Source organism: Anopheles coustani, chromosome 2, assembly GCF_943734705.1.
Source record: "Anopheles coustani chromosome 2, idAnoCousDA_361_x.2, whole genome shotgun sequence".
NCBI classification, from domain to species: domain Eukaryota; kingdom Metazoa; phylum Arthropoda; class Insecta; order Diptera; family Culicidae; genus Anopheles; species Anopheles coustani.
The window spans coordinates 9,775,057-9,802,574 of NC_071289.1; the positions used below are offsets into that span (position 1 = coordinate 9,775,057).

At 46.0% G+C, this 27,518-nt stretch overlaps 1 protein-coding gene across 1 annotated transcript in view; it reads right to left on the reverse strand.

Moving 5' to 3' along the window:
- LOC131262038 (thrombospondin type-1 domain-containing protein 4) overlaps positions 1 to 27,518 on the reverse strand; it is a gene marked incomplete at its 5' end in the record, with an annotated part of 75,840 nt that overhangs the window by 38,534 nt on the left and 9,788 nt on the right. The window contains 4 exons of the mRNA XM_058263946.1: positions 7,998 to 8,161; positions 8,247 to 8,349; positions 8,427 to 8,517; positions 23,094 to 24,124. Of these exons, the coding sequence (XP_058119929.1) occupies positions 7,998 to 8,161; positions 8,247 to 8,349; positions 8,427 to 8,517; positions 23,094 to 24,124 (1,389 nt within the window). The remainder of the gene's footprint in view (positions 1 to 7,997; positions 8,162 to 8,246; positions 8,350 to 8,426; positions 8,518 to 23,093; positions 24,125 to 27,518) is intronic.

A 27,518-nucleotide genomic window follows, 5' to 3' on the forward strand; every position in this document is an offset into this window, starting at 1 on the left:
TGATGTTTTCGCGTGAACAACCCTCGTGATATTGATGATTCTACAAAAGGATCTTTCCATAATAAAGCTCCCCCCCGTACAGTTCTACTGAGTGGCACAAACCCGTACCCTGGCTTCAAAAGCTTCAGATTTAATAATAATTCGTTTATTTATTCACCAGAGTTTACCGTTGGCACCTTTCGCAGGAAGCAATAGGCAAACACATCGACCGATGTATAAACGTACAACCGTATCTGCGGTGGGGATGTTTTAGTCAGGCTTCAACAGCAGACAACCCTGAAGCATTTGCTGCTCCCGGCCGGAGCCGGCCGATGGTTGATGCTATCCGAGCAAATAAATAAACTAATCAATCAAGATAGCAAATACCGCATCGACGGGGTTATTCTGACTCGGCTCGTACAACACCCTAGACGAGGGTGCCGCCCCGGGTGCTGGGGAGGTTAAAGGTCTCGGCTGGGTGCTAGCCATTTTCCGGAAATTGCGTCACTGAAAAGGATCTCCCAGAGTGGCCGAATCGGTAGCAAACGGCAAACGCCGCACGTCACCAACGATGAACCGATGCCGGTGGATGGCGGTATCAGAATTTAAATAAATATCATTACGATTATAGCCATCGTCGTTCGGTGTCGTCGTCGACATTGGGTGCATCCGACCCGCGTTTAATGCGTGGTTTTAGCCGGCTAAACATTAACTCTTGATTAATGCGAGAGCTCGTGCTGCAAACAAGCGACCATCGATAGGGAATGGCGTTGCGATGCAAATGCACTGTGTGTGTGTGTGTGTGTGTGTATCTGTATGTTGTGGTAATGACATTTTATTGAGCATATCAAAAAGCCATTGGGATGAATAGTTGCTTGTTGTTACTCACTAGCAGACTCTTCAAGCTACCAAATGGTTTGATTAGTAATCAATTTTAAATGAATGATTAGATACATTCCCTGTACGTTCTATCAAGTAATTAGTCATTAACCGAGTATGTCCCGTTCCCCGAGTATGTAAGCACTATTTTGGTAGATTGATTCATTGCATGTTTCACTTTGAAGTTTTGGTAAGAGTATTTGAAGCAAAATACACAGATTAAACGTAATTAAAAGAACGCAAGAGGTTTTTAGGAAAACAAACAGAGAGTATACAATTAACGAAAAAAGAACCTTAGAACATTATAATGCTTCATGATTTGGAATAATATTATTTTTAATACTATAACCAACGAGCTACAACAGTATCTAACATTTAAATCCTGGTGTCTACAAGCAAGAAAAACTGTAGATAAATTAGAATGCAAAAATGAAAAAAAGGATCTTCTATTCCGCCAGTGCAACGGGAAACAATAAATGAAAGATCTTTCAAGCTCAATGTGAGTTGAAAATGATGGCCATAAGCCAGTATACCGCCGGAGTATCGTTTGAATTCAATTTGCAAAACAATAACCGTAGGTTTCCTTCATCAAATCAATTCCGCTCCATCAGACCTTTCCTGCAACAATCAGTGATTATGTTTCAATGCTCGCCCGGATTGGATCACTTCCTTGCGCTCGAAAAGCACATCACAGGCATACCGCAGTGCAGCAACGATAGGGAATAGAGTTTCCGCTGGAAACGCGATAGAACCAGCGAAGCCAGCGAAACCAATTCACGCTCGACTCAAGTTTAAGCGCGGAATTCTATTAATTTCCTCCCGAGCATACCAAACGTATCGTATAAATGGCTCATTAAAATCAAGGTTTCCTACCCTTCGCCACCTCGTGCTTTCTCTTTCACGGTGTTTTAACTCGCACCCTCCCAACCAATCGATTGCGCGGGACGCAAAACGGATGACGGAAGCAGGGGAACACTGATGATCGGTTCGATCAGTTCGCTTGATGGATCCAAATTATGATTGCCTCTTCTTCGACCTCCAACCAGCGCACCTCCCCCATATAACGTCATCCACGAGCATGATCTATTTTTCGCCGCTCAAGTTCAAGAGAGCCAGAGTCAACTTCCACGTGCTTGGTGCAAGGTGTGGTGCGAAGAAAGGACACCCATGCCCTCGCGCCACTGCCCTTGTGCAGTGATGTTTACGGCCTGGCATCCATCGTCGGTGGAGGCGGAAGATGCTTCGATGTGACCTTCCGGCAACACCACCAACATGTTGGCGAGCGCACGGCAATGGAAGGTCTGACGAACAACGGGAACGGCACTCATAATTTTCCCATCCGTAGCCATCTGGATCCCGCTCGCCAGCAGCATGGCGGACGCGTTGGAATTACGGGGCGCTTCAATTGGCCCCCCGATCGGCTTTGCATAAACATTACCATTGAACTTGAACGCGCGTTTCGTTTACACAAACACTCACCGGCGGGTTTATGGGCCCAGGACGCGCCAGGCGGGGCGGAAAGACAACATACATAAACAATACATGTCCCTACGTCAAAATTCACCCTCCTCCTTCCCCATGGCAATACAAAGCCCCGATGCGAAAAGGCACTTCCGCGTCGGCCAAAAACCCTGCGGGAGTCCCATTCCATTCCCAACGGGCGCCAGAGTTCAATCGCGCGCTTTTTCGGAGTAGGAGATAATTTATGTACATGTGCTAAATTACAACTCTCCATGACGATGATGATTTCTCGCCCCCTTTGATCTCACGCATGTCACCCCGGGTTTCGTTATTTGTTTAGCATTACTATTCATTCGACGAGCGCGCCACGGCATTCATCATCAACATCATCATCGAACGGTTCGCTGCGAAAGGTGAAATAACTGATTCGGCAATATTAAATTTTGACGCCAACCAACCAACCAACGGGGTGTCGTTGTCGGGGAAAGGGGAACGGCGCGAAATAGGCAAACGGTACTCGGGGCGGGGAGAAAAGGTATTTACAGCACAATTTTATTTTCAAACCGATCCATTGAACCGCTACATGGAATGCGAGATTGGCTGCGAGTTTACAAGCCGGTCCGTTTTTTTTTTTTGGAGGTAGACAACAATCGTTCTGGGGAAGGAAAAATGGTGTTCCTATTACACGCGAGCGAGAGAGGTGCCCTTCACCAGAATCCGAACGGGAAAACTGATGTGTTTTGTTTTTCGTTTTTAATTTGCATATCATTTTTAGCGCGAGAATAATGAGAATTAATTTATGGATATCAACGTAATTGCTTTGCAGATTAACATAATTAATTATTTTAAACCTAAACATATTTTCTATTCTAATGATGATTTACGGTTTCGGAACGGTTAAGCAGTTTACCACATCGTTGCATTTATTTGCGATGGGAGTTTTACGATCGGTATTGATCTTCAGGCACATTGAACATTTATTACTCAAACCGAATTCCCAACGAATGGGACCTGAATTTCATGTCCGCAACTGATTAAGTCGTCAAAATGCCACTCGTGACCCCGGCGTTGCGTTATATTATGAAATATCCCATGCCGAACATACATCACTCGCGTAAGGAAATGCGTTGTAACACGTGTGAACACCGGAACCACGAACAACCTAACCGTAAGTCCTGGGGGGGGGGGCACACTTTAGGGCTTGTCGGAAAAGTGTAAAACATCCATTTGCAAAACAAAAACATATAAACGCTCACTCACAACGCCCCGATCGGCACGGGGTAAATTGAGCCAGTGGTGCTCGTGGCTTCATCTCGCTTCATTTGGGGGATCGTAAAATGATTCGCATTAAATTAAATTTCTAAATTATAAATAGTCCGCCCAAGCGTCCGCCCGGTGTTCCGCCCACAAAACTCGACCGATGCGCTAAGAGGTGCGTTTTGCCCTCTACGTTTTTCCTAGCTCGCGTGAGATGGAAGTTTTATTTATTTTGCCTAAATTCGTAGACACCCGCCTGCTGGGAGGGGGAGTGTGTGGTGGTGGGTGTGTGAGCCGACTGTCGATGGCTTCCTTCGGATGGACGACTGATGGAAGGAGCGTTTAAGAAGAAATGCGCGATGAGCAACAAGAAAACGAAGCAGAAAGCAACGAAAGTGCTAAACTAAACCAAAAGTCAAGAACTCGCGATTTGATGCGTGCTACGCGCATTCCCATGCGTTCCGACGCGTTTGCTGTTTTAAATCATTCGCTAATCATTTCCTCGACCGTTCCTTCCCCGGCAAACACTCCCGGCATGCTGACGGATTGCCAACAAAAAAAAAAGATGAAACCAACACATGATTCACTAAACTATGGACGCTGCAACGTGATCGCCGGTCGTCATTGGACATTTTATGTGCTCGCTAGAAATTCCTGCACTTAAGCGCTAATTCGGGTAGAGCGTGCCTTTTTTTGGGTTTTGTTTGCTTGTTAGCCATTGAGATTGTTATTCTTACTTCTTCGCTTTGGTTTTGGTTTTGGGGAAATAGTTCCGTCATGAAACAATCAGTGCCATTGCTCTGAAGTGGTATGGAGCGGGATCTGTTCTTCTGCTCCGATGGGCTGGGCTGACGAAAGTCATATTTTTATCCGTCGACTAAGAGATCCGTAGATCGTCGAAATTTATTTCTCAATATTTCTTAATAGTCGATAGTGAGCAATGAAGCAAATTCAATCATGACTCATAGATTTACTTTTTTTCTCAGAGACTCTCTTGATGTGTATAATATAAATATGAACTTCATAACATTAGGTTTGATACAAATTTGGGCCCAGGTTTAACATACGATCGGTGATTCAAATTAAATTTTTAACTAAAAGAGGTTTTCACTTATTAAATTTGACTCACTAACATTGACAGCAGATAATCAACATGACATTTAAAAAGCATGTTACTTCAATTAATTCTCTTCAAAGAAGTTCCCACACAGCAATGATTTATGATAAGCGTTAGAATTTTTCAATTAGCATCCTACGCAGCTCATAAACTGTCTAAATGACAGCAATGTTTGACGGTCCCGCGCGCCAGGTGCAAATGTTTCACATGACGATTTATGCCAATCGATCGCGTTTCTTAATTTGCATTAAACCCCCATTCCCAGGAGCTCACGTTTGGGGCATGATTTTCGTCACTCTTCTACCGTGCGGCCAAAAGTGTTTTGTGTTTTACCAGCACAAAACCTACGTTCAAAGGGGAAAATGCTGGCGCCGGCATGAAACGGAGTTAAGAAAGATTAGCAGAAGCATGGCATTGTGAGAAGGGGTGTAGTCCGTCACGGGTTCCATTAATACAGTCGCCGCCGGTGTTCGGCACATAAATATGTTTATTGAAGTTCTTTACCCTTTACCGATCGATGGCGTAATACTTCCTTCCCCGGAATCATGCACTGTTTAACTCTCGTGGCTGTTAAAATATTCAAACCTTTTACGAGTTAAAGTTGAGAATTCATTTTAGGCACTAGGAGATAAACTCCTTTCCCGAACTCTAGTTTTGATCCTCACCTGATGTTGTTTGTTTCGGTTCCGCTCTTAGGGTCTTAGATCAAGCGATCATCATCATCAAAATGAAATAAAGTACCACAAATTAGGAAACCAACGAAAGGCGTCAGCATAAACAATCTATTAGGGTTTTCCGTAACTCAGCTGAAAGCGATACAATCCGCTCCATTCATGCGGGACCGTATATATGACGTGTAAATCAACACGCTAACTGGAGGCACACCAAGAATCGATCAATTGGCCACACGGGCATCCGATCGGACCACGGATCGATCCAACGCCAACAGCATATATATATTTTTCGAAGGTCGCGCATGTTAATAATTCCATCGTCGACGACGAATCAATCTGGCCAGCAGCCGGTTCGTTCGGTGATGGGTTAGTTTTACGAGCGGCATGACTTTTCGTCGCCCAGATGAAGCGATCAAACGGCACATTTGCGACGAGTCGGAGTTCAGAGAAAGGCTATCGGTGGCGCATTATCTTAAGACGCAGACGCAGTGGAGGATTGGAGGCGCCATTCATAAAAAAAAAGTCGCTTTGATCGCTTTTAGTCGTAACGCGAAGTTGGCCATGGAATTATTTTACGACAACAATACGGGGCAAGAGAAAGAGCAGAACTTGCGCGGTTTTGCCTATCGATCGAGCCAGTTATGAGCAAAAAATGTTACCACATTGGTTTTAAAACTGGGCGTGAGGAATGTGTAAACATCAATTAACATATTTAGAACAGAAATCGCTAAGGCGATCAGCATTGTAACGCAAAAATCGTTCGAAAGATTGAGAGTTTTAGACAAACCAAAAGAAACCACTTGTAAACATTTTAAAAGATAAATTTAGATGTTTAGAGGTGTAGAATTCTAAAATCTTATAAAATCTTTCGTGAAACTACGTAATAAAAATGAAAATAAAACTTAAATTCATCTGTTCAAAATTCCTTCCCTCAAATAACACGCGTTACAATTTCGGAAATTGCATAATATCACATTTTTTGTTTTTCGCCAATAGCGTGGACAATGGGAAATGGTCCCATATGGAACAGCAACGTTTTGTTCAAAATTTACAACCTTTAAACGCCACAAACAAACCCGGACACATCAATTACCGGCTCGCGTTCCATATTGGTGCCAATTTTGCACTCCACTAAACAGGTTCCAATTGTTCACGCTTGAGTTATCGCGTGTTTCGCATAATGCACGCGCATTAAAGTACTTTAACGCAACACCCTCAGGGGGGAAGCATATTTCCATGCGTGGGTGAAAAGTGATCCCGCAGACTGGGAGACTGGCTTTCGGGGAGAAAAGAATCCTTTTCTCCGATAATGTCGATCGCACGCAACCGATAACGTAACAGCCGGCCGTGCCAAGGGTTCGTTTTCGGGAAAATGGTTTTCATTTGCAACAAATTACTCATAATGATGAGCATCATCAATCACGGCACGCGATAAGATCGAACAACAAGCGGCGCAAAGCCGTCGCGAAGCGCCTTGCCGTGCGGACGTGAGCGGCAAGTGAATCCAACCGGTGTTCGGCCGACGCCGGAGGAACCGGATTTCGGCCAACATCTCTGCGGTGCAAAGATGGGCCGGGTATTTCCTCGTTCTGGCCAATTTTCCCAACAGTGTGCTGGGGCCACGCTACGTGCTCTATTAATTTTACACTTCCACCAGCATGGCCCGAGTCGATTGACAGCCGAACATCAGCTCGTCGTGAGCGTGAATAAACAATCGGCCGTTGTACAAATAAACGAAGGGAACGAATTTAATTTCAACGCCACTGAACACGTCTAGACGCGTGTTGCTGCGGCACGCAGTTAATGGAATGATGTTCTTGCGCAAGCTCATGTGAGCAACATTATTCCACGCCATGTTGAAGACTCAGTCTACAGAACATAATGAGCTTGCGCTAGGCACCGGCAGAGCTCGCTAGTGTAGCGATCGAGCTTTTTATGCTCGATCATCGATGATCTATGCGGCAGCTGGAAAGTTAATCCACATCCATGTTGCGCTTTCGTCTCTACCTTTACTACGTTTTGTTTCTATGTGAAAAATCGAAAAGTCAGACGTGAAATAGAAAAGAAATTATGTAGTCAAGTCATAAATCTATCTTTTCATTTGTGAGCAAAAATGCTGACGAGTTTAATTGTTCAAACTGATTGTATGTAAACTAACCGAAATCTATAATTATTTGTGGAGAATTATGTTTTTACAATCCAAAATACAATACGTTTGAAAGAAGCATCAAACCTTCAAATATTGTAGAACAAAGAACATTCCTTCGGTTGAACCAGGTCGTAAAGGTAAGTCACGCAAACGGTGAGTAGTAAAAATTTGTTCGGACGGATAACGATTTCTTTGTAACACGAAGCGACAAAGGCAATATAAGTTGCTTCTATAATTAAGGATATGCTCGTTAAAATGTTCTGCATAAATATGGCGAAAACTGTGATTGTCGGTGAAGTTTATGATTTATGACTTCTCGTTAGACAGCATTTCATTGTATTGAAGATTAATTTGTTCCAGTCGTAAAACCTAACAAACTAAATAATAAATCTTAATGAATTGATTGGCATCACCAATATTAAACTGTGAATCGACAACAATGTTCAGGTTAGAAATAAATGAGCCAGTAACGTTCACTCACCTTACACACACCCTCGACGCATATCCCTCGGCCAACGGTCGACTCGTTGTTTCGGAAGTACTCCGTCGGTTTGATGCAAGGCGTTCCGTCGACGACAGTTTTATTCAGTGTCGCAAAATAACGCATTCCGATCGGCTTACAGTTCAGTTCGCACTCGGCATCCTCTGCGAATAAATGTGGACAAATGGAAAGGCGTTACTACAATGACACATAACCATACATTTCCACTTGGATGTCGATTTGCAATACCTTTCACAAACGCTTCCCATATGTAACGTTTATCCTGGAACGTTTGGTTATTGAAACGGGCACACTGCTGCTCACGGAAGTCTCCGTCGGTTGTTGGGCAATCCTGAAAATATACCAACAATTTACAGTATTTCGTTCTACACAAATTCAAAATAAAGCGGTTTTACGTGAACAATTTACCTGTTCGTTGCAAAGGTGAAAGCGCTTGATGATTCCAATACACTCATGGCTCTCGACGCCCGGTTTCGTACTCTTTTTTCCATTTATGTACCTAGAACATATTGAAACAAAAGTTTTAGAGGTTTGAAACAAAGCAAAAATTGTTCACAAAATAATATTTCATTTTGTATCCTATTGAAACCGACTATCATCTGGCCTGAACAATTTTTAATGATTCCCCGAAGGTTTATAGAAAGCGATGATACGAGATTATCAGTAGTCGCTAACAAATGTGCCAGATAAAACAATGCATCATTTAGCTACGATTCACTTGAAATCGAATTGTAATTACACCCGCCTTTGTAATCGATTCACTACCGACCCGTCGTTTGTTTAATTATTCCATAGAATCGCCAGCTGGCAAATGACCAGCTTTTGTCCTACAAGTGGACCTGTTTGCCGTAGGCAGGATAAACATTTCAATTCCCATTACAAACTGATCAACCGGTTGCCGCGGGGGTTGTAATATGTTCAATACATCTATATTACTACAAACACCATTCAATTGAATGCTGATAATTGCTTTTTCCCGAAACGCGCCTCGTAATTATCCGGTACTTGGAAGCCCTCATTGGAGCCCATCAGATCCACATCTCATCTGAAGACGAATAGGTTCCATTAGGTCACCCTTCCGTCGCGTTTCGATCCCGGTCAATTGAACGAAGCGGACTTCTCCACGGGTCCCTACGCACGACACGTTTTTGGGCCCGGAAAAGGCATCAATCAAGGTCTTGTCAGATTGTTTCTAAAACTATCCGCCCGGTCCAGGCGAGGCTGCTCATCTAGGCCGCTTGATAACCTCGAAAAGACGTTCACTCGCTCGCGGTCCGAAATAAAGAAGCCAAAACAAACGCCCGGCCCGTGTCGGTGGGGACGAAATTGAATTATTTAATCATTTACATGCAGCCACAACACAATGCCGACACTATCCCCCCCATCGTGCTCGCGCATGGCAGTGAAAAAGGCGAGCTCCATTTCTGGTTAATTCAAATGTCGTCCTCCATTGCGCACCGCGGTGGAAAAGTCGAATGAAAACTGACAGCTCGAACAATTCGGCGCGGTGGGTTTCGCTGAAGCGGAACGATCCCGGTCGCCGGTTAGAGTAGTGTTAATCAGCGTGCATGGTGGATCCTCGGAGGATCGGAATGGTGGTGGATCCTCACGACGATGGCTTCATCCGTGCCGCGCGGTGTTGAGCGATTGTGACGGCGAGATTCACCGAGATGAACCCGTCGGATTCCTTTCAGCTGACGGTGATGGGATGGTTCCCGGAACGAGTTGATAAGTACAATCTCATTTCCCACCGTTCAACGCCACTTCGCGATCCTGCGCGGTACCAGATTCTTAATCTCCTGGTTCAATCCGAGAAGCGGTGCCATATCTTCCATGCCACAGTGGGGCAGAGGGTGGATAAATCCATACTCAAAACAGAGTCTATTAAGAATAGATAATTTGAGTTTCATTTCATGTTCGCTAGAAACGTTATTAAACATGTGAAATAGTACCTTTAAAATGCAACTTGATAGACGCTTACATGTTACAAGAAGTAGTCCAAATACCAAAATTGATAAACAACGCAATTACTCCAAATTGTTACAGTATTTAACAAAACGTCCATTCCCATCATTAGTGTAAACCCGACCCACTGTGCGCAACCGAACCAATATTACGAGCATTTTCGGGAATCTCGCACAATACCTTTCGCACCTTTCGGGACCAGTTGCGACGGAATGCATAATCAACGACTCACGCCCGGTTCCGACACGTCTCGGTGGCCAGCTCGCTGGACGGATTCGCTGCGTGTCAGTTACAACCGTACTTGACAGGATTGCCGCCGGCGCTTTTCGGTGTAGAGGGTGGAGCTCGAGTGGAGTCGGCTGTTTGGTGGGAATTTCGGTGCCAAAGTGTGGGAGAAAAGCATCCCGTGAATGGTGCGTCGAATGTTGGTGGAAACTGCAGGATTGAATGAGTTGTTTCCATATCGGAACTTGCGTCGGATACAAATGGCCTTCTGGTGCAAATTCAGACAAAATATAGAACCCAGGCATGGTGGGAGCTTTTAAATTCCTTAAATTCCCATGTTCAACGCCGTGGATCGATTGTACAATATCAATTTGATTAAGTGTTGTTTTGAGGATATCCAAGACTATCATGTTGAAACGAATTCACCGGAGTAATTGCAAAACTACTTTATGCTCAGCACATGTCTCTCTCGTTTTATGTAACTTCTTAACAGCTGCTCGACTTTTACGACCCTTAATGCAGATTGTTTATCTCAGCCTTGAGTCATGATTTGTTTCATAAGCAATAATCCTACACTCGTGTGAACAAAGTCTTACCTCGGCTTTCTGATGTGCTCGACATGTTTTAATAGTTTGGATGGAACGAAAGAAGAGCAGAAATCTCCATAAAAATCGATTTCAAAGTTTGAGGTTTCAAGATTGTTCAAGGAGACCAACTTCGAACCACCAGAAGACCACGTTGTCAGAAGGCTTACCACCAGAACCAACGGACAACCTGGTGCAGTAGAAACCGAATCTAACGTGTGACTCTTTTAGAAGATTGCACCGGTCAGATCAAGGGATGAGCCGAGGGAAGCAGCTTCAGGAGCGGTATTACCATTAGACTGCATCTCCCATTTACCGGATGGACATGAAGTGAAGGATATTGTGGAAGTGGTACTGAGGACGTTGGTAGATGGATTTGCTTAAAGCTGACCCTTTCACAGTGGGAAAGTACGCTCAAGGGTTCATCATCACGAGTTAAACACAATTTACGGTACGGCACTCGAGTTCGAGAAGATATTCCCCAGGAACTAATGCAATCGCCTTCCGCTTTTCTTCCATCTCCAGTTCGACCTCTCTTTCCGATGCATTCGGGAGCACTCGCGCAAGTTTCCACTGCAGTGAATCCTGCTGGGAAGCTGTGATTTTGATAATCCGATTAAATACTGAACCAATTTTTAACCGATCGCTTCGTCCGCTTTCTCACGAGGCGCGAGAACGGTAGGGGGATAATTTGGAAGATGAATCTCAGCATGAAGCCAGCGAAGCGAAGTTGTCATTAGCGCGGAAGCGGGAGTTGTCTAGAAGTGTGATTGCACTTTGTACTCCGGCACTTGGACGCTACAAACCTCGCCACTGCGCGACGAATGTTTTAATAAATCCAATAAATTTGAAGCATTTTTGAAGCGCTAAATTTCGAAATAGAAACGGGACGGAAAAGGGAATATACACTTCACCTCTAGAATGGAACTGTAAGAAGCTGACAAGGAGTGTGCTTCTCCCCCCGGCATGTGGCAATGGAACCAAAAGATTCTCGAGGAGGGAACCTTCAACGATTCGTTCCCTAAAGAAGTGACTCCCTCCCTCCGAAAATCGACCGAGAAAAAGCATCCGAGTGGAGCATAATTAGATGAAAGTGGATTATGTACAGTTTGCTCGTTGTTATACTTCCTTCGCCATCATTCGGGCGATCCATCTCTGGCGCAAAGTCGCAAAGAGGATCACGTGCTTGTTTTTCGAGGCGAATTACAAACGTATTTTATATCTACTTGCGATGGTGATGAATCGTTGGACCCACTCGTCTTGACGGCGTCCCGCTGTGGAAGAAGCGGGCTTTCGACGGTCGGTTGGTGGAAACGAAATATTTTTTAATGGTGTTTGCTTAAGCCACGAACCGCTCCGGATGCACTGTCGCGTGAGATACCGGGTACGAGTGCACTCGTAATGGCATTTGAGACAAAACCCCATTCTCTAATTTGTTTCAAGAGTCTCGCCAGCAAGGCGATGGTGAAAGAGAAACCTCTTTATTTGCTGTGTTTTCCGTAACTTTCGGGTTGCATTAAGACCCTGGACTAGTCCTTTGTGCGAAACGAGTAAAAGCAGCATTAATGACGAAACTATGTGTCACTTTTGTGTTATCGTTCCACTCGCCGTGAAAACGGTTAAACCTGGGCAGAAAGGAGTAAAAGCTAACCAAGAACCGTCCTAACCGGTGAGATAAAACAATCCCCTAGCTAACCGAACCAACTGGCGAGGATATAAGTGTACCGCTCGGGAAGGAAACTTTGCCAACCGGGAAAAGGAAATGAAACGAAAATTTCACCATCCTCTCTCGGTGGTACACTTCAACACAGTGCACGTTTGCTTCGTCCACGCCACGATGGCGGTATGGAAGACGGGGCCAAACGAGCTCGAGTGCGGAAACGGAATCCATTTACGGGTTCCGCACTTATTCGCTCGGATAGAATTAAATGTTTTTTTCTTGTGCGACAGCCTCTGCGGTGGCGGCACGAGCGTGAGGAGACATCCTTCCCGATGGTCGGTGGAATTGTAAGTCAGGCAGCCCACACCGGGACACTTTGCGGGCCAGCCAGAGAAGATTGGTAAATGTAAAAGTTGTGACCGAAAGTTGTGAGGAATTATGCGCAAGTGAGAGAGAAAAAAAGAGGGAAAGTTCCCAGAGTGGGTGCATGGTGCTTAATTACAAAAATACCGCAAACGTACAAGATGGACAATGGTCGATGGTTGTTGCTGCTGGTGGCAGTTGCCAATTATAAGGGCAAACTTTCTGATTACGCTGCATAGGTTTTCATTAACTGCAAGAGATTTCCCTTTACCCTGATGCGTCTGTGGCTAATCTTTTCGATCGGAATCATTCCAACTACGTATAAATTAGCTGCACGCCTTCGTTTTATCATGGATGGTAGACGAATCCTCTCTCCATGGAAACAATCAAAGCTTGCTTGAATTTTCTGTTCAGCTTAAATATTTTTAAAGTATTGTTCCAGCTAGAACAAGAAATAAGGTCTCCTCTGTTGATTTGGTGTAAAATATGGGTGACTTACAAGGTGAACAATAGAAAAAGAGCAACTTTTATTCAAACTTCAAGAAGTTTTGTTTTTCTCTGATCTAATACAATCGCCTTTGCGATTCAAGACCCTTTTTTTAATTCACCCTATACGTCCATCGCAATCTTCTTCTTGGCGTAACGCCCTCTTTGGTCATGCCTGCCCCGTTAAGGGCTTACGAGACTTTTACCCTTTGAGAACGTGGATAGTCAGCCCGTCCTCTCGTACAGGGGAGGGTCCGGTCTCGGTTGGGATTCGAACCCACGCCGTCGAGATGGGGAGCCTCGATCGTAAGCCGATTTTCTAAGCGGCGCTATCGCTTGGCAGTCGCGGAACTCCAATTAGTCTTGAGCGTTTGACGAGTCAGAAAACGAAGCTGGGAATTACCGTCCGAGATAACATAACCGGTTCACGTTCTCGACTCAATTTGTGGCATGAGCTGTCGTTTACCATAAAGCTATGGGTCACCCAGAAAGAACAAGTTTTTACCAAAATATCTTCGCGATCAGTTGGCTCAGTGTTGGTGATGATGTTGCACGCGTTATCGCTCAGACCACATTATCAGAATTAGTTTCCAGTTCTTTCTAGCCTTTCTTAGCCAAACGAATCCGAACGATCCTCAGTCGTGTTTCATCTTTCGTACCGATTGTGCGTTTGAGTGCTTTGAATTGCAGCAAGTTAAAAGTCATGCATAATAGTAGTTATCTGTTGGTGCTATGTTTTGGTGTAGTTTTATCAGCCCGGCTGACAATGGCAATTGGAGGTTTCGAGATGGAGCTTTTAATGACAAAGCTCGATTACTTGCAAGACAAGCTGCAAGAGGTGGAGCAAACTATGAAGACAGCTATGGAGAGTTCGCTGAAGGTAAATCTATATTCCCAGCACAAGTTAAGTGTAAACACGATGATAATAGAGAAAACTATCGACTCTTTGTAGGAAACGGAGCTTCGTCTTCAGGCCAAAATGCATGCAATGGAAGACTCTTTGAAAAAGGTAAGGAAGCGAGCAATAGGTGTTACAGTCTTGAAAATCATATATATATATATATATAACGGACTAGAGCCGTCGGTCGACTCGTGCCGTGAACAAAATGTTGCGCCATAACGCCCGGTCCTGTGCTGCAGATCTCCAACTCGAAACACCGATCCTCCGCAAGTCTGCCTCGACCTGGTCAAGCCATCGTACTCGCTGCGCCCCTCTCCTCCGCGTGCCTGTTGGGTCCTTTTCGATGACCTCCCTGGCTGGATAGCTAGCAGGCCTCCTCGCTATATGTCCCAGCCATCTTAGTCTCCCAATTTTTACCAGGACACCAATTGGGGGATCACCTAGCAGCTCGTACAGCTCATCATTCCACCGCCTTCTCCAAGCGCCGTCCGCTTCCCGCACCCCTCCGAAGATCGAACGTAGCACCTTGCGTTCAAAAACGCCAAGTGCGCGCAGATCGCCTTCCAGTAAGGTCCATGTCTCATGTCCGTAGAGCACAACGGGCCTTATTAGAGTCCGGTAGAGCGTCAATTTTGTTCGCCTGGAGACACGACCAGATCGCAGCCACTTACGTAGACTACAGAAGGTGCGATTTCCAGCGAGGATGCGCCTCCGAATTTCCAAGGATGTGTCCGAGTCACATGTGACTTGGGATCCAAGGTATACGAAGGAACCCACCTCCTCCAGAGTGTCGTTATCCAAGGTGATGCCGGGAAAGGTATCTGGGGTATTATCCCTAGACCCTAATCCTTGCATGTATTTTGTCTTTGACGTGTTGATCTGGAGTCCAACTCGCTGAGCTTCTGACTTAAGTCCAGCATACGTTTCCGCAACCGTCCTCTTGTTGATCGCAACAATGTCAATGTCGTCCGCGTAGCCCAGGAGTTGAATTGAGCGCCAGAAGATGGTACCTCGCGTGTCGATGCCTACTCGCCTTATCACACCTTCTAAGGCCACGTTGAACAGGATACACGAAAGGCTATCCCCTTGCCTCAGCCCTCTCTGGGAAGCAAACTGAGCGGACGCGACACCACCGACCCTTACAGAACACATCACATTGCCCATAGTCGCCCTACACAGCCTGATCAGCTTGTTCGGAAACTGAAACTCCTTCATCAGCATCCACAGCTGTTGCCGGTCAATGCTGTCATAGGCCGCCTTGAAGTCAATGAAGACGTGATGCGTTCTGCAGTTGTACTCACGGCATTTTTGTAAAATCTGCCGGAGCGTAAACAGCTGGTCAGTTGTCGAGCGTCCATCCATGAAGCCGGCTTGATACTCCCCAACAAAGTTTTCGGCCAGGGGCAGCAACCGTTGGAGCAAAAGTTGAGAGAAGATCTTATAGGCGGCATTTGGTATGGTAATGCCACGGTAGTTCTCGCAGTCCAACCTATCCCCTTTTTTGAAGACCGGTACAACGACACCGGTCATCCAGTCCTGGGGTAGTTCTTCCATCTCCCAAACTTTGCCGATCACCAAATGAAGCACTCGAGCTAGGCTCTCCCCTCCGTGATGGAAGAGCTCACCAGAGAGCTGATCATCACCCGCAGCTCGGTTGCTTTTAAGCTTCCGCATCACTTGCACGACTTCGTACAGGGATGGAACCGGGTAATCATCATCGTGCCCAGGTGCCCCAAGTGGTACTTCCGCATCCATGCTCCTATTCAAGTTAACCCCATTTAGGTGCTCCTCGAAGTGCTGCCTCCACCTTTCAACCACCTCGCCAGAGCTGGTGAGCAATCCACCCTCCCTATCCCGGCACATGTCTATGGCAGGCTCACTAGACCTACGTTCCCGGTTAACAAGCTCATAGAGCTTTCGGGTGTCACCAGACCGGTGGAGCTGCTCAAGGTCCTCAGCAGTTCGATGCTCCTGCGCTCTCTTTTTTCTCCTGCAGACCGAAACCAGCCTATTCCTGGCAACCCTATACTGCTCCACGTTGGCTCTCGTTCCAGCTTGGAGCATTCTACCCCAGGCAAAGTTCTTCTGGTCAGCGAGCAGCTGACACTCCGCATCAAACCAGTCTGATGTTCGTGACCTCGTTCTAGCACCCAGACTGCTGGAAGCTGAACTTTCCACTGCAAGGCGAATTTTAGTCCATACCTCCTCCATTGGTGCAGTAGAGGCCTCATCCTCTGATGGAAGTGCCGCCTCGAGAGTCTGACCGTAGCGCACAGCCACTTCATTATCCTTTAGCAGGTCAATGTTGAAGCGGTGCGCTCTAGCGACCCGGGGTTTGTAGATCATTGCTAGCTTTGATCGCATGCAGACACCGAGTAGATAGTGGTCAGAACTCACATTAGGCTGCCGATAGCTGCGAATGTTCGTGACGTCCGAGAAAAAGCGGCCGTCAATTAGCACGTGGTCGATTTGGTTGCAGGTACGTAGGTCCGGTGATCTCCAGGTAGCCTTGTGGATATCCTTGCGAGGAAAGAAGGTGCTGCGGACAACCATTCCGCGGGAGGCTGCAAAGTTGATGCATCGATGACCATTGTTGTTAGAGCAAGCATGCAGGCTGTGAGTCCCGATGGTTGCTTTAAAACACTCTTCTCTGCCAACTTGCGCGTTCATATCCCCAATAACGAGCTTGATGTCACGCCTCGAGCAGCTGTCGTACGCCTGCTCCATTAGCGCATAAAAGGCATCCTTCTCATCATCGGGCCTTCCTTCATGAGGGCAGTGTACGTTGATGAGCGCATAGTTGCGGAATCTCCCTTTAACTCGCAGCACACTCATACGCTCATTAATGGGTCTCCATCCAATAATGCGTTCCTGCATCCTACCCATCACTATAAAGCCAGTACCGAGCTCGTTGGTACTGCCACCACTTTGGTAAATGGTGGCAGCACACTGTCGAGGCTTCCACACTCTACTTCCTCTCCAGCAAAGTTCCTGCAGCGCAACAATAGAAAAACCGAGAGGGTTTATGGCGTCATATAGAAGACGATCAGCTCCGTCGAAATTGAGAGATCTGCAATTCCAAGTCCCAAGCTTCCAATCATTGTCCTTTATTCGTAGCGTGGGTCTGGATCCGTTATTCCGATACGTATTTTGCATTATTTGTTCATTCGTAGTATAAGTTAATTCGGCTGGCCTCCTTACTAGGGATGCGCAGCCTACACCTCGTGATGGGATTGCCACCTTGGGTATAGCTGACGAGGTTCCGCATTTCAGCTTCAGCCGCTCCACTGGAGATCAGACGCTGTTCCGAGCCGCTCCTATTGGAGGACAGACGCTCGTGGAGATTGGTGAGCCGCACCACTGGTGAAAAGACGCTCACAAAGCGCCTACAGAGCGTACCCTGTAGACGCCCCCCTTTCCCTGTCAGCATACGACCCAAGTTCCCACCAGGGTTGGTTACCTGATCTTCACAAAGGTTACTCGCATCCCGGTTGGCACCACTAGGAGGTAGGGTAGGAGTTGTTTGGGGGGTGAATGGCCACTATCAAAGATCGATATATGGGGCCTCATGTTGCACCGGATCCCAAACCATTTACCAACCAAAATCATGAAAATCTCTTGAAAATCATACCAGTTGAATTTTGCGAAATCAATTGTTGCCTCTTTTGCAGAGTCTGGAGGCATCCGAAGAGAAGACACGGACCAAATTGGAAGAATTGAAGAATCATATGATACCCAAGATGGACCACATTCAGAAAACATCGCTAACTGAGCTCAAGAAACTAGGAGAAAATAAGGAAATTCTTGATATGTTAACGAATTCAATGCATAATTTAACTACAAATGTAGAAACACACAATAAGACATTGGAAGACCACTTAATAGCTCCTGTCCGTTCATGTCGTCAAGTTACCAAAGAATCTGGCACGTATCTGTTAAGTTTGTCAAAAAAATCTAAACCATTCGAGGTCTTTTGCGAACAAAATAAGTTCTATGGCGGCTGGATTGTAATCCAGCACAGATTCGACGGTTCTGTTGACTTTTATAGGAACTGGACGGAGTACCGAAATGGATTCGGGAATGTAAATGGCGAATTCTGGCTCGGGCTAGAATACGTGCATCAAATTACTAAAAACCGACGCCATGAACTGCTGGTGGAGATGAAAGATTTTCACGGAAACTACGGATACGCTAGGTATGGAGAGTTTGAGATAGGGGACGAATCGGAGTTGTATGTGTTGAAGGAGTTAGGGATACACTCAGGGACAGCACGAGATTCAATGCAGGACCACATGAATCAAAAGTTTAGCACATTCGATCGAGACAATGACATATGGCAGGGTGGTAATTGTGCTGAGGATTTTCACGGTGCCTGGTGGTACAATATCTGCCACAAGTCCAATTTGAACGGGCGTTATCGGAACACAACAGACGATCAGAGTGCGATGATGTGGCGCTATTTCAAATACGACAATCGTGGTTTGTCTTACTCGCGAATGATGATTCGCGATATAAATAATTAACGCAAAGATAAAGCGTTTACCTCACCAGTGAAGAGATTCAATAGCTGTTGCATCTTTGTTCCCTCTCTCCCTTCTCTTCTACCAAATTTAAGTAATAAACAGAAAATTTTATACAAGCATTACTTTGCGCAGCAATTGCTTTTGAATAAATACAAATAGTTTTATAGTGAAATGTTCATTTCCATTCAAAGAGAAAAAAAAAAGAAAGAAACAAGAGTGAAGAAATAGATTCAACCAAATGAAATTTTCTTCTTGACGTAACGACCGTGTGTTGTTGCTGGTCATGCCTGCCCATTACCTTTTTCTAGACTTTTTCCCTTTGAGTACGTGAATAGTCAGTCCCTCTTGTACAGGAAAAAGGTCTCGGTTGGGATTCAAACCCACGCCGTCGGGGTGGTGAGCCCCGGCGCTCATGGGCCGATTTTCTAACCGGCGCTACCGCTCTCCTGTCGCGGACCCCCCATCGTGCATCGCAATCATTGACTCTAATTCAAATTGGATGTCACCAATGGAAAGCCCTCAACTAGCACCGGACGTGTCACTGATCTGACTCATTTGTGTTCATTAAATCCTATCGATAGTGCCACTAAATTAGCACCTTCCATCCCTTAGATTGGTATCACATCGCGTCTATTGGAGTGCCACCCTTTCGAACGCCACATCCTGAGCCAATTTCCCGGCCCACCATCGCCGGGGATAAACACTTCATCTAGCCGTCCAATTCATTTAATAATCCCTACAAATCCGTACGCATTTGCTTTCTCGGTAAACTTGCGCCGCTCCGGTGGGGGAGGTAATTTCAAACGCTGTCACGCTGAAGGTGGCACTATTCCAAACCACCCAACCACCGCCATCGAGTGCCGCTGGGAAATATCTAACCCTCGACTCCAGTACGAACCCTTCACGGGAGGGGCCGAACTTCACTTGGCATAATCGGAGTGTGATTTGAATTCTATTACCGACAATAAGCAATTTAGCGAGCGCCACGACGACAGGCGTCTTGTGCGACACAGAGTGTTTGGTGCAAATAAATGCGACCGTGGCATGAGCTAATGCAAACGTGGTCCACGACCGTACGCATCGTCGTTGTTGGCCCGTATCGCCGTCAAGGCGCATTGTAAGTGCACCCCACAATTGATCGTTTGGCCTATCGCCTCGGGTTGAAGAAGCCCTTTAGGTTCAACAAAGCGACGTCTGGGAGGTAGGGGAAGAAAGCAACGGTTGATACTTTTCTTGCTCCCTAGGCATCTCCCGAGGAAAAGAAATGGGAAGGAAGCCAACAATTCAATGCCGATTGAAACAATATCGTAATAATTCAATCAACTTAATCATAAAAGACGCTCGCCATCAGATGCGCCTTTTTAAGCCTTTTTCCTTTTACGCTCAATCGAAGGAATAGGAGTTCCGTCTCCCTCTTTTATCCCTCTTGTGTTAGCCAGGCCACATAATTTGATTGACAAACCGTTTACTTAAAATGAGTGGAAAAGGAAATAAAACTGGAACGATTTGAGAAAGTGAATGACTTCATTACATTCCTTTCGGCAAAATGGTCGATGGAAAACTTTACTTTGCCAAAACGGACACCAAACACGTGTAAGTTGGCAAACGGAAAAAAAACGATGAACGGGAGATGATTTTGATGGGAAAGCGATCGCAATAAGGCCACAATTTATCGACCGATGGGAAATGGCGAATGCATACGCCTGTTGGGCTTGCAACGGCCTCGAACGAAGAGGGTCATTGTCGAGGTCAGCATCCAGCCATTCTTAGCGATACAGTCATTTATTTATGCGAGCGAGTAAGACCACCGGCCGCGGTTTCGGAGGAGCGTGGTGTGGATTTTCCAGCCGTCTGAAAGCGTTTAGCAGCCGAACCGGCAAAACAATGGACCAACATCGTGCCTTTTCGATTGTTTTTCCGTCCGCCGAAGTGCTAGAAAGCGAACGTTTGCTTGGGATGCTTAAGCTTTCCCCGACGCCATCGCGGTGCCTCAACTTCGCCGGATGCCAACCGTAAAGAAAATATGCCGTGTTTCCCTCGCCCAGCGGGATGCCGGAGCGTTCTAAATTCCGTGCACAGCGCGTCGAGGCACCGACGTAGGATTATTTATATTTTGCGATTTAATTTAATCAGTTGCCAGAAAACTTGTTGCGCCCAAAACGGAGGTGGTCCGGTGGTTTGGGGTTGACGGAGGGGGTATTATGATCATTATTCGAGCAACGAACACGTTGAGGGTGCCGAGGGAAGGAAAGGAAGTTCTTAGCGAAGAACGATGTTAGCTTTGTGGAGCGGGGTTGGGCGGGAAAGTTTTCACACTTTCGGCGATCCGACACTCGGTTGGCGGTGCTCCGTTGTTTCGCTTTCATTGTCCCTAATGGATGAGTGATAATTGGAAAATGGTTCGCTTTTCCCGATTGGGATGCACTGGTAAGGTGGTATCGTGGTTGGAATGGCAGCTGAAAAGGGGACCGTTTAGTTTGCATACAGCTTGAGAAAGGATTTACTTTACTTTACTAAGTTAAAGAGTTTGCGAAAATAGTTTTGGAAGAATATGCAACCGTGATGGAATAATTACAAGCAATCATAATCCTGTTGTAAAATCAAGTGCATATGCTCTTGATACAAAGCCCCAATAGCGCACACTTATGAAATCTTCTAACTTCGAACCTTCATTATAAACTCAACCGGATCTGCCTAACTATAATCAAACACATCATCATGAGCAAAACTTCCCCCACCATAATGGCCCTAATAAGATTAGTTGCAATCAGCTCATGGCCATCGACTTAAATGAGCATTTTTCCACTACGCCACCGTAATGCATGAGTGATGGGAAAAGTTTTCAAAATAAATTGAAATTATCCGCTCCGACTGGCTGGGTCACTAGGAGTGGCTTTACCGTGACTCCCAAACCCGGTTGGCGCAAAACCTCATCCAGCTCATGGACTAATTAAATTCGCATTCCACAATGCCAACTAGTGTTGCGGCTGGCTGCCCGGACGAGATAAAGTTTCCATTTTTATTGCCTAAACCACGATTACGATGGACCGTTGCGGTGCTCGCTATCGGAGTAATTCGCGTGCAATTCCCTTCAAACACAAAAAATGGAGTAGTTGGATTCCCATCAGAGTCTTCAGGGTCTTTCCTCTAATCCACCGATATGTAGCTACTGCCACCCCGATGTGGGAACTCAGAAGGGGTACATGGATGCTGCGAGTTGGCTGGTGTGGTGCTATGCAGTGCTTAAAATTAATTAAAACTCCGATACCGGATCGAAACTCGCTCGAAATTGCACCACCATGGAACGAGATGCCAAAGGCGCCAACGAGGCCAACTTTCAATCTCATTAGAGCCGTCACCATCGGAGTGATTATTACCGAATTTCCATTATGTTTGTTTTAATTGACGTTCGGAAAGTTTGAGAGCACGTTCTGTGGGTGTTGTAATATTCTCTGCGAGATTTTTCCTTACTACTGGCTTTTTAAGGCCTCTCATTGTTAGTGTTTACTCCAATAATAGGCGAAGTAAGACGTTCAACTTGTGCGTGACCCAAAGATAACTTGTAGCGAAAGTACAATGGAATGTTCAAATTTGTTCAAATCTGTGCGTAAATTCCAAGTATAAACATATCGCGGCATAATGATAGCATCTCAAAGAACACATTAAAGAAAAATACATCTTAAAATCATCAAAACAGCTTAAATATCGAAGATGATTTCTATGGAAAAAATGCTTGTAACAGAACGTTACTCTATCATATGAACGGGATAAAGACCCGCCATTACCCAAGGCTGTTGGAAACCCTTAAAAAAAAACAAAGGACCATGATCTAGGAAAAGGAAAGTCAGTTTTTACAGTACACATTATTATCATCTCAAAATTGGTAGCACAACATTATCTGCACGAAAATACCAATAGTCGTTAAACAAGATAATATTAAACCCGGAAAAATTGGTGAACACGTGGTATGAATGGTCTTTGGCTTAAATAATGAGGCGGTTTTCCATCGAAATAAATTAAACTTGTGGAACACATCAGCACAAGGAAATCGTGTCGCCTTTTTGTAGGAAAATGGTTTGCGAAAAAACACCACCTGGCGTTCCCCTCATATAAACAGCCATTTCTACATGAGAATACATCGCGACTTGGGCGCTCTTGTTCCATCCGCTTGTGCTACAAGAGCCACAAATTAGCCCGGAACACACTGCCGGGATTGGACATTTTCTTCCTTCAGAATGGAGCGGCCTGAGAAAGGAAACGATTCGCCAAACATGACAGTTTCCGTGATTCGAATGGAGACTTCCGAAATATGTAAAATGCCTCTCGCTGGAAATGGGAATGTTCTGGTCTGGAGGCTGGGATACTTACTCGCGCTTCCAGCAGGTTCGGTGCTGCGTCTTGACGCCTCCCCCGCACGTCCTCGAGCAGGCAGTCCAGTTGCTCCACGGGCCGAACAAATTGCGCACGGTCACGTTTCCATCGGCCAGCTGCAGGGCCGTCGCCGGGCTCGAGGGTAATGCGAGTGCCGTCATCCGGGGCTCCTCGACGCTGTTGGTCGCGGTCGGATCCGGCCCGGCCCCCTCGCCGGAAGGTTTTGTGCTCGAACGAACGTGCACCGCGGCATTTCCGGTCGCGTTTGGCTCCTCCGTGGTGGCATCTAATTTATGGCTGGTGGTCGTTTCGCTGATGCTGCTGCCACTCGACAAATCATTCGGTCCGGGAGGAGCGTTGTCGCTAGTGCCAGCGCTCCGGTTCTGGTGTAGGAGCCACAAGGGGACATTAATTTGGGCCACGTCGGTGGCCACGGTCGGACGTGGGTGCTCTTCCAAGTCGGGAGACGGAGTTCCGAGTCCCGCTTCGTCACCTCCTGATGGTCCCATTACATATACCACCGGTTTGGAATCGGGTTCCTTCCGGTCCTGCGCTCCCAGCGGGTGCGCCGGTTCAGAGACGCCAGCTTCCTGTGCGGTGACTACCTCGTACCGGTACCGGTCGCCATCCTCCGTCAAAAGGTCCTTTCCTCTCAGCTCGGGCTGAGGCGTGGCATATCCTCCATGGTGAACCCGATGGTGATGCAGCTCCCGCCCCTGCTGATCCCGACGATGATGAGACGCTTCCGGCTGCTTGCTTGCCCCGTTCGCAACGATGACGTTTTTATTGACACCTTCAGCAACGTTACTGCCATCACCAGCACCACTACCACCACCCGCGTCTCCTTCGAAATGGGGAACGAAAGAGACGTCATTCTCTGACAGCGGTTCATTTTGTACACTGAACTTAATCAGTTTTCGAAATGTATAGGTAGTTCTTTGGGTCGTAGCATCGGAGGGCTGAGGCAGAACGGTGGTGCTGGAGTGTGTTTTCTGCGCCGCCCGTCGTTCCAGCCATTCTTTGTGAATCTGCAATGGGAATGGGAAAAAAAGAAACGGATGAGAAAAAAAACGGAAATCGCAGTTCTAGCGCCCGCTGGAAACGCGCAACCGTACCGAACGGTGGGACGCCCAGGTGTGAACGCTCGATTCGGAAGAAAGGAACCTATTTGCTAGACAGCTGGAATGATTTGTTGAAATATGCTCTATGCTCTGTGAGCCATTCCTGTTCCGCACGAATCCATCCTCTGTCGACGGCCCTTCTTTTTCGTGCCAAGCTGCGATCCGACACCGTTCGATGGAAAGGCAGAATGTTATTTTTGATTATAAAGCACAATGTAAACAATCATAATAAATTTATGGTAAACCATAATTATGGTAATGCTTTAAACGATGTCAACAAAAACTTGGATGACTACGGGATGGATCTGCCCGGAAATGAGAAATGGTGACATTGGAACAATATCATATTTTTATCGTTGTTTACATCCGACGCTGGTACCGGAAATGGAAAATAAATGTCTGTTTGCAAAAGGGGGCGGGGCGGAATATTTTATGTTGCTTTCATCAGAATCTGTGAAAATATGTCCGTTTTCGCTGAGTTACAATTGTGAAGATAGGTGACGAAGGAAAAAATAGGCAACCATTTTGAATGTCTTCTAAAAAAAATAACAAGACATGAACAAACCATTAATGGTTAGTGAAGCAAATAAAGGCAACTATTATTTATGTTTTATGTTTTTTGTTTGCAACATGAATATTCGTTATTCGTTTTCCAGTTAATTGTTAATGTTTGTGGAGCATTTCATGTATCAAATGGAGCAAAATTCATGGATCTGCAAATCAGAAAATCACCAATGAGCAGAATTTCAAACACAAAAAAAATCTGGACCAGCATAAGTGCAACCCTCCATAATAATTTTCATCTTAAATCCAGCTCAAACCACAAAACCGAACGTCCACCATTGTTCCGTGTCCAACAATTGGACTAATTAGTCACTCAGACCACAAAACTAGTGTTGCGATTATGTCGTCGTAGCTACCGCAATTTTCCATTTCCCCTAGAGAAAACTACGAAGCTTCTATCGGTTGTTTCAGCTACGGGGCTTTTCCCAACTAGAAGCTAGACGAAACCTGTCTAGACTAACCGAGGAAGGAAGAGTAGGCACCGAGCAGGGGGGTTCTTTTTTGTCAAATAGTTGGCCTCTTTTTTTATTACCCTGTCCCTTCCTCGTCCAACCGGCCCAACTAAAGCACCTCAAAAGCGAAACATGGTCGGAAAACATAGGAACAATCCGGGTGCCGTAAGTCCACCGTAAAGCTCCGACCACTTCTCCATTCGTCGGCACTCGATGTGAATACCATTCGCACCAAATTACGATACAGATTATGCTAAATTTAGCTCTACCGAAACCGCCAACCTGCCAAAGTTGCTGCACTCCCGAACAATGGATACAAAAATTGAAGTTTCCGTTGGTGCGGGCGCGGGACGAAATTGGTATTTTATTCCACTTTAGAAGCTGTTGCAGGCCCCCCTCCATTCTCTCGTCAGTCGGTCAGAGACTCACGAACGTCGGCACTAAAAAATAAACCGACTCGACCGAGCTTCATCATGCACTGTCAAATGCAGCCCGTTGCCTCGGACGGAGGACAAACTCGGGGGGGAGCCGAGCCTGCCAATCGGGGAGCGGGGGAAAATCACCGGAAAACTTGTCGATCGCAGCAAGCGACACCGGGCGAAACAACCGACCAGCTCGAGTAGCAAAGGAACAAATGAACCCGAAGCACGGTGAACGAAACGAGGGCTGACAAGAGGAAAATCCGGGGAAAACACATCTTCTCGAAAAACCACAACCCTGAAGAGAGCGGACGGAAAAATGCTGCATCCAATTTTCTCGACAAATTTCGCCGACAATGCCGAACGGCCCGGGCCCAACGACATAAGTTTTTCCGGCGACAATTGCTGTTGGCCGTTGGATTTCCACGACTAGTTCGCCACGACAAATTTTTCCCTCCCCGATGTTTGGCGATGCCGAAATGACTTTCGAGTTTTGCACCGTCTTGCGAGACGTTTTCTTGCAGTGACTCTGCTCTTCTGTCACCGAAAGGGAGGCAAGGGAAAGGGCAAAACGGGAAACCTCCAGCATAAATGACACGCGGCTGGCAATGGTCAATTGGGGCGAACATCTGACGCGTCCTTTGTATTGGAAATTTCGTACGGAAAACGATGTCTTTTTTGAGGATAGATTACGAACCTTCATCGAATCTGTGAAACTTGAATGCTTTTCGGGCCCGTTTGGCTTTGTTCGGTTGCGCAATTGCAATTTCCAAGACGATGCAAGTATTGTTAACATAAAACTTCACTTAACGAACTCTTCGCAGACACTTCATGTTCAAAGGACATCCTTCTAACATGTCTGTACACATTTCGAATGCTTTGAGGCACTTGTTCATACAAACACAGAGAAGAAGATGACAAAAAGGTTAACTAAGCGTATATTTTTCTCTTTTTATCTTATATTTTTTACTTTGTTCACGCTTGTAGTTTACTACATGAAGTTCTGTTTCAAATCAATTAAAATTATCCGAGCATAAGGGTTATATCTTTCATCAAAATCATTCCTGTGTGATCAATTATTTTATGGTGATGACAAATTCCTAGCATAATCTAACATAACCAGTTGACTGCAATGTTTTAATTAACATCTCTTCAGATTGCTTTCAAATCAATCCGGAAATCAATCTACATCCCAGCGTTGGGTAATTGCCCCAAAATTCCTACCCATTGGAAGGAAAATCCCACCCCCGGCAGTTGAACCACTGAACGATGTTGATGGGCCGGAAAATACTGATTGACGACTGATGAGTATTTCTTGGGACAATTCTTCTCAATTTCTTCCAGCAATTCCCTCCACTCAGCCGCCTCATCCATCAATTACGTCCAATAAAATCTACATTCAACGAAAAGAAAATATCCCTCCTCGCTACTGGAACGGAACGAAGTGGTAGAAATAAACACCAAAAAAATGTGTATGTATGTCGTACCGGCGTAGAGAAATAAATAAAGTGTGACATCAGCCGCGAGCGAAACCGCCAGCCCCCGGCCTTCGTCGGAGCCGTCACGCCGTGGCGAGCATAATGGGCGCATAATCGATAGCATATGTGCGTAAATCAGAGCCAACCGTTTCATGGTGCGTGCGGTCGAACCTCCCGATCCGCTCCCCGGGTTCCGACCCCGGAAAGCCAAACCGATAATAGGGCCGGCAGCCCGTAAAATTCGGCGCCCTTGGGATGTTTATGGCGGTGCGTTTTCGGGGAGGGCTAGCGACTGTTTGGGAACGTTTGGAACAATTCACACATTGGCAGAATGTGGAACGCGCCAAGAACGGTGGCTGCTAAATGTAGCAACATAACAATGACAAAC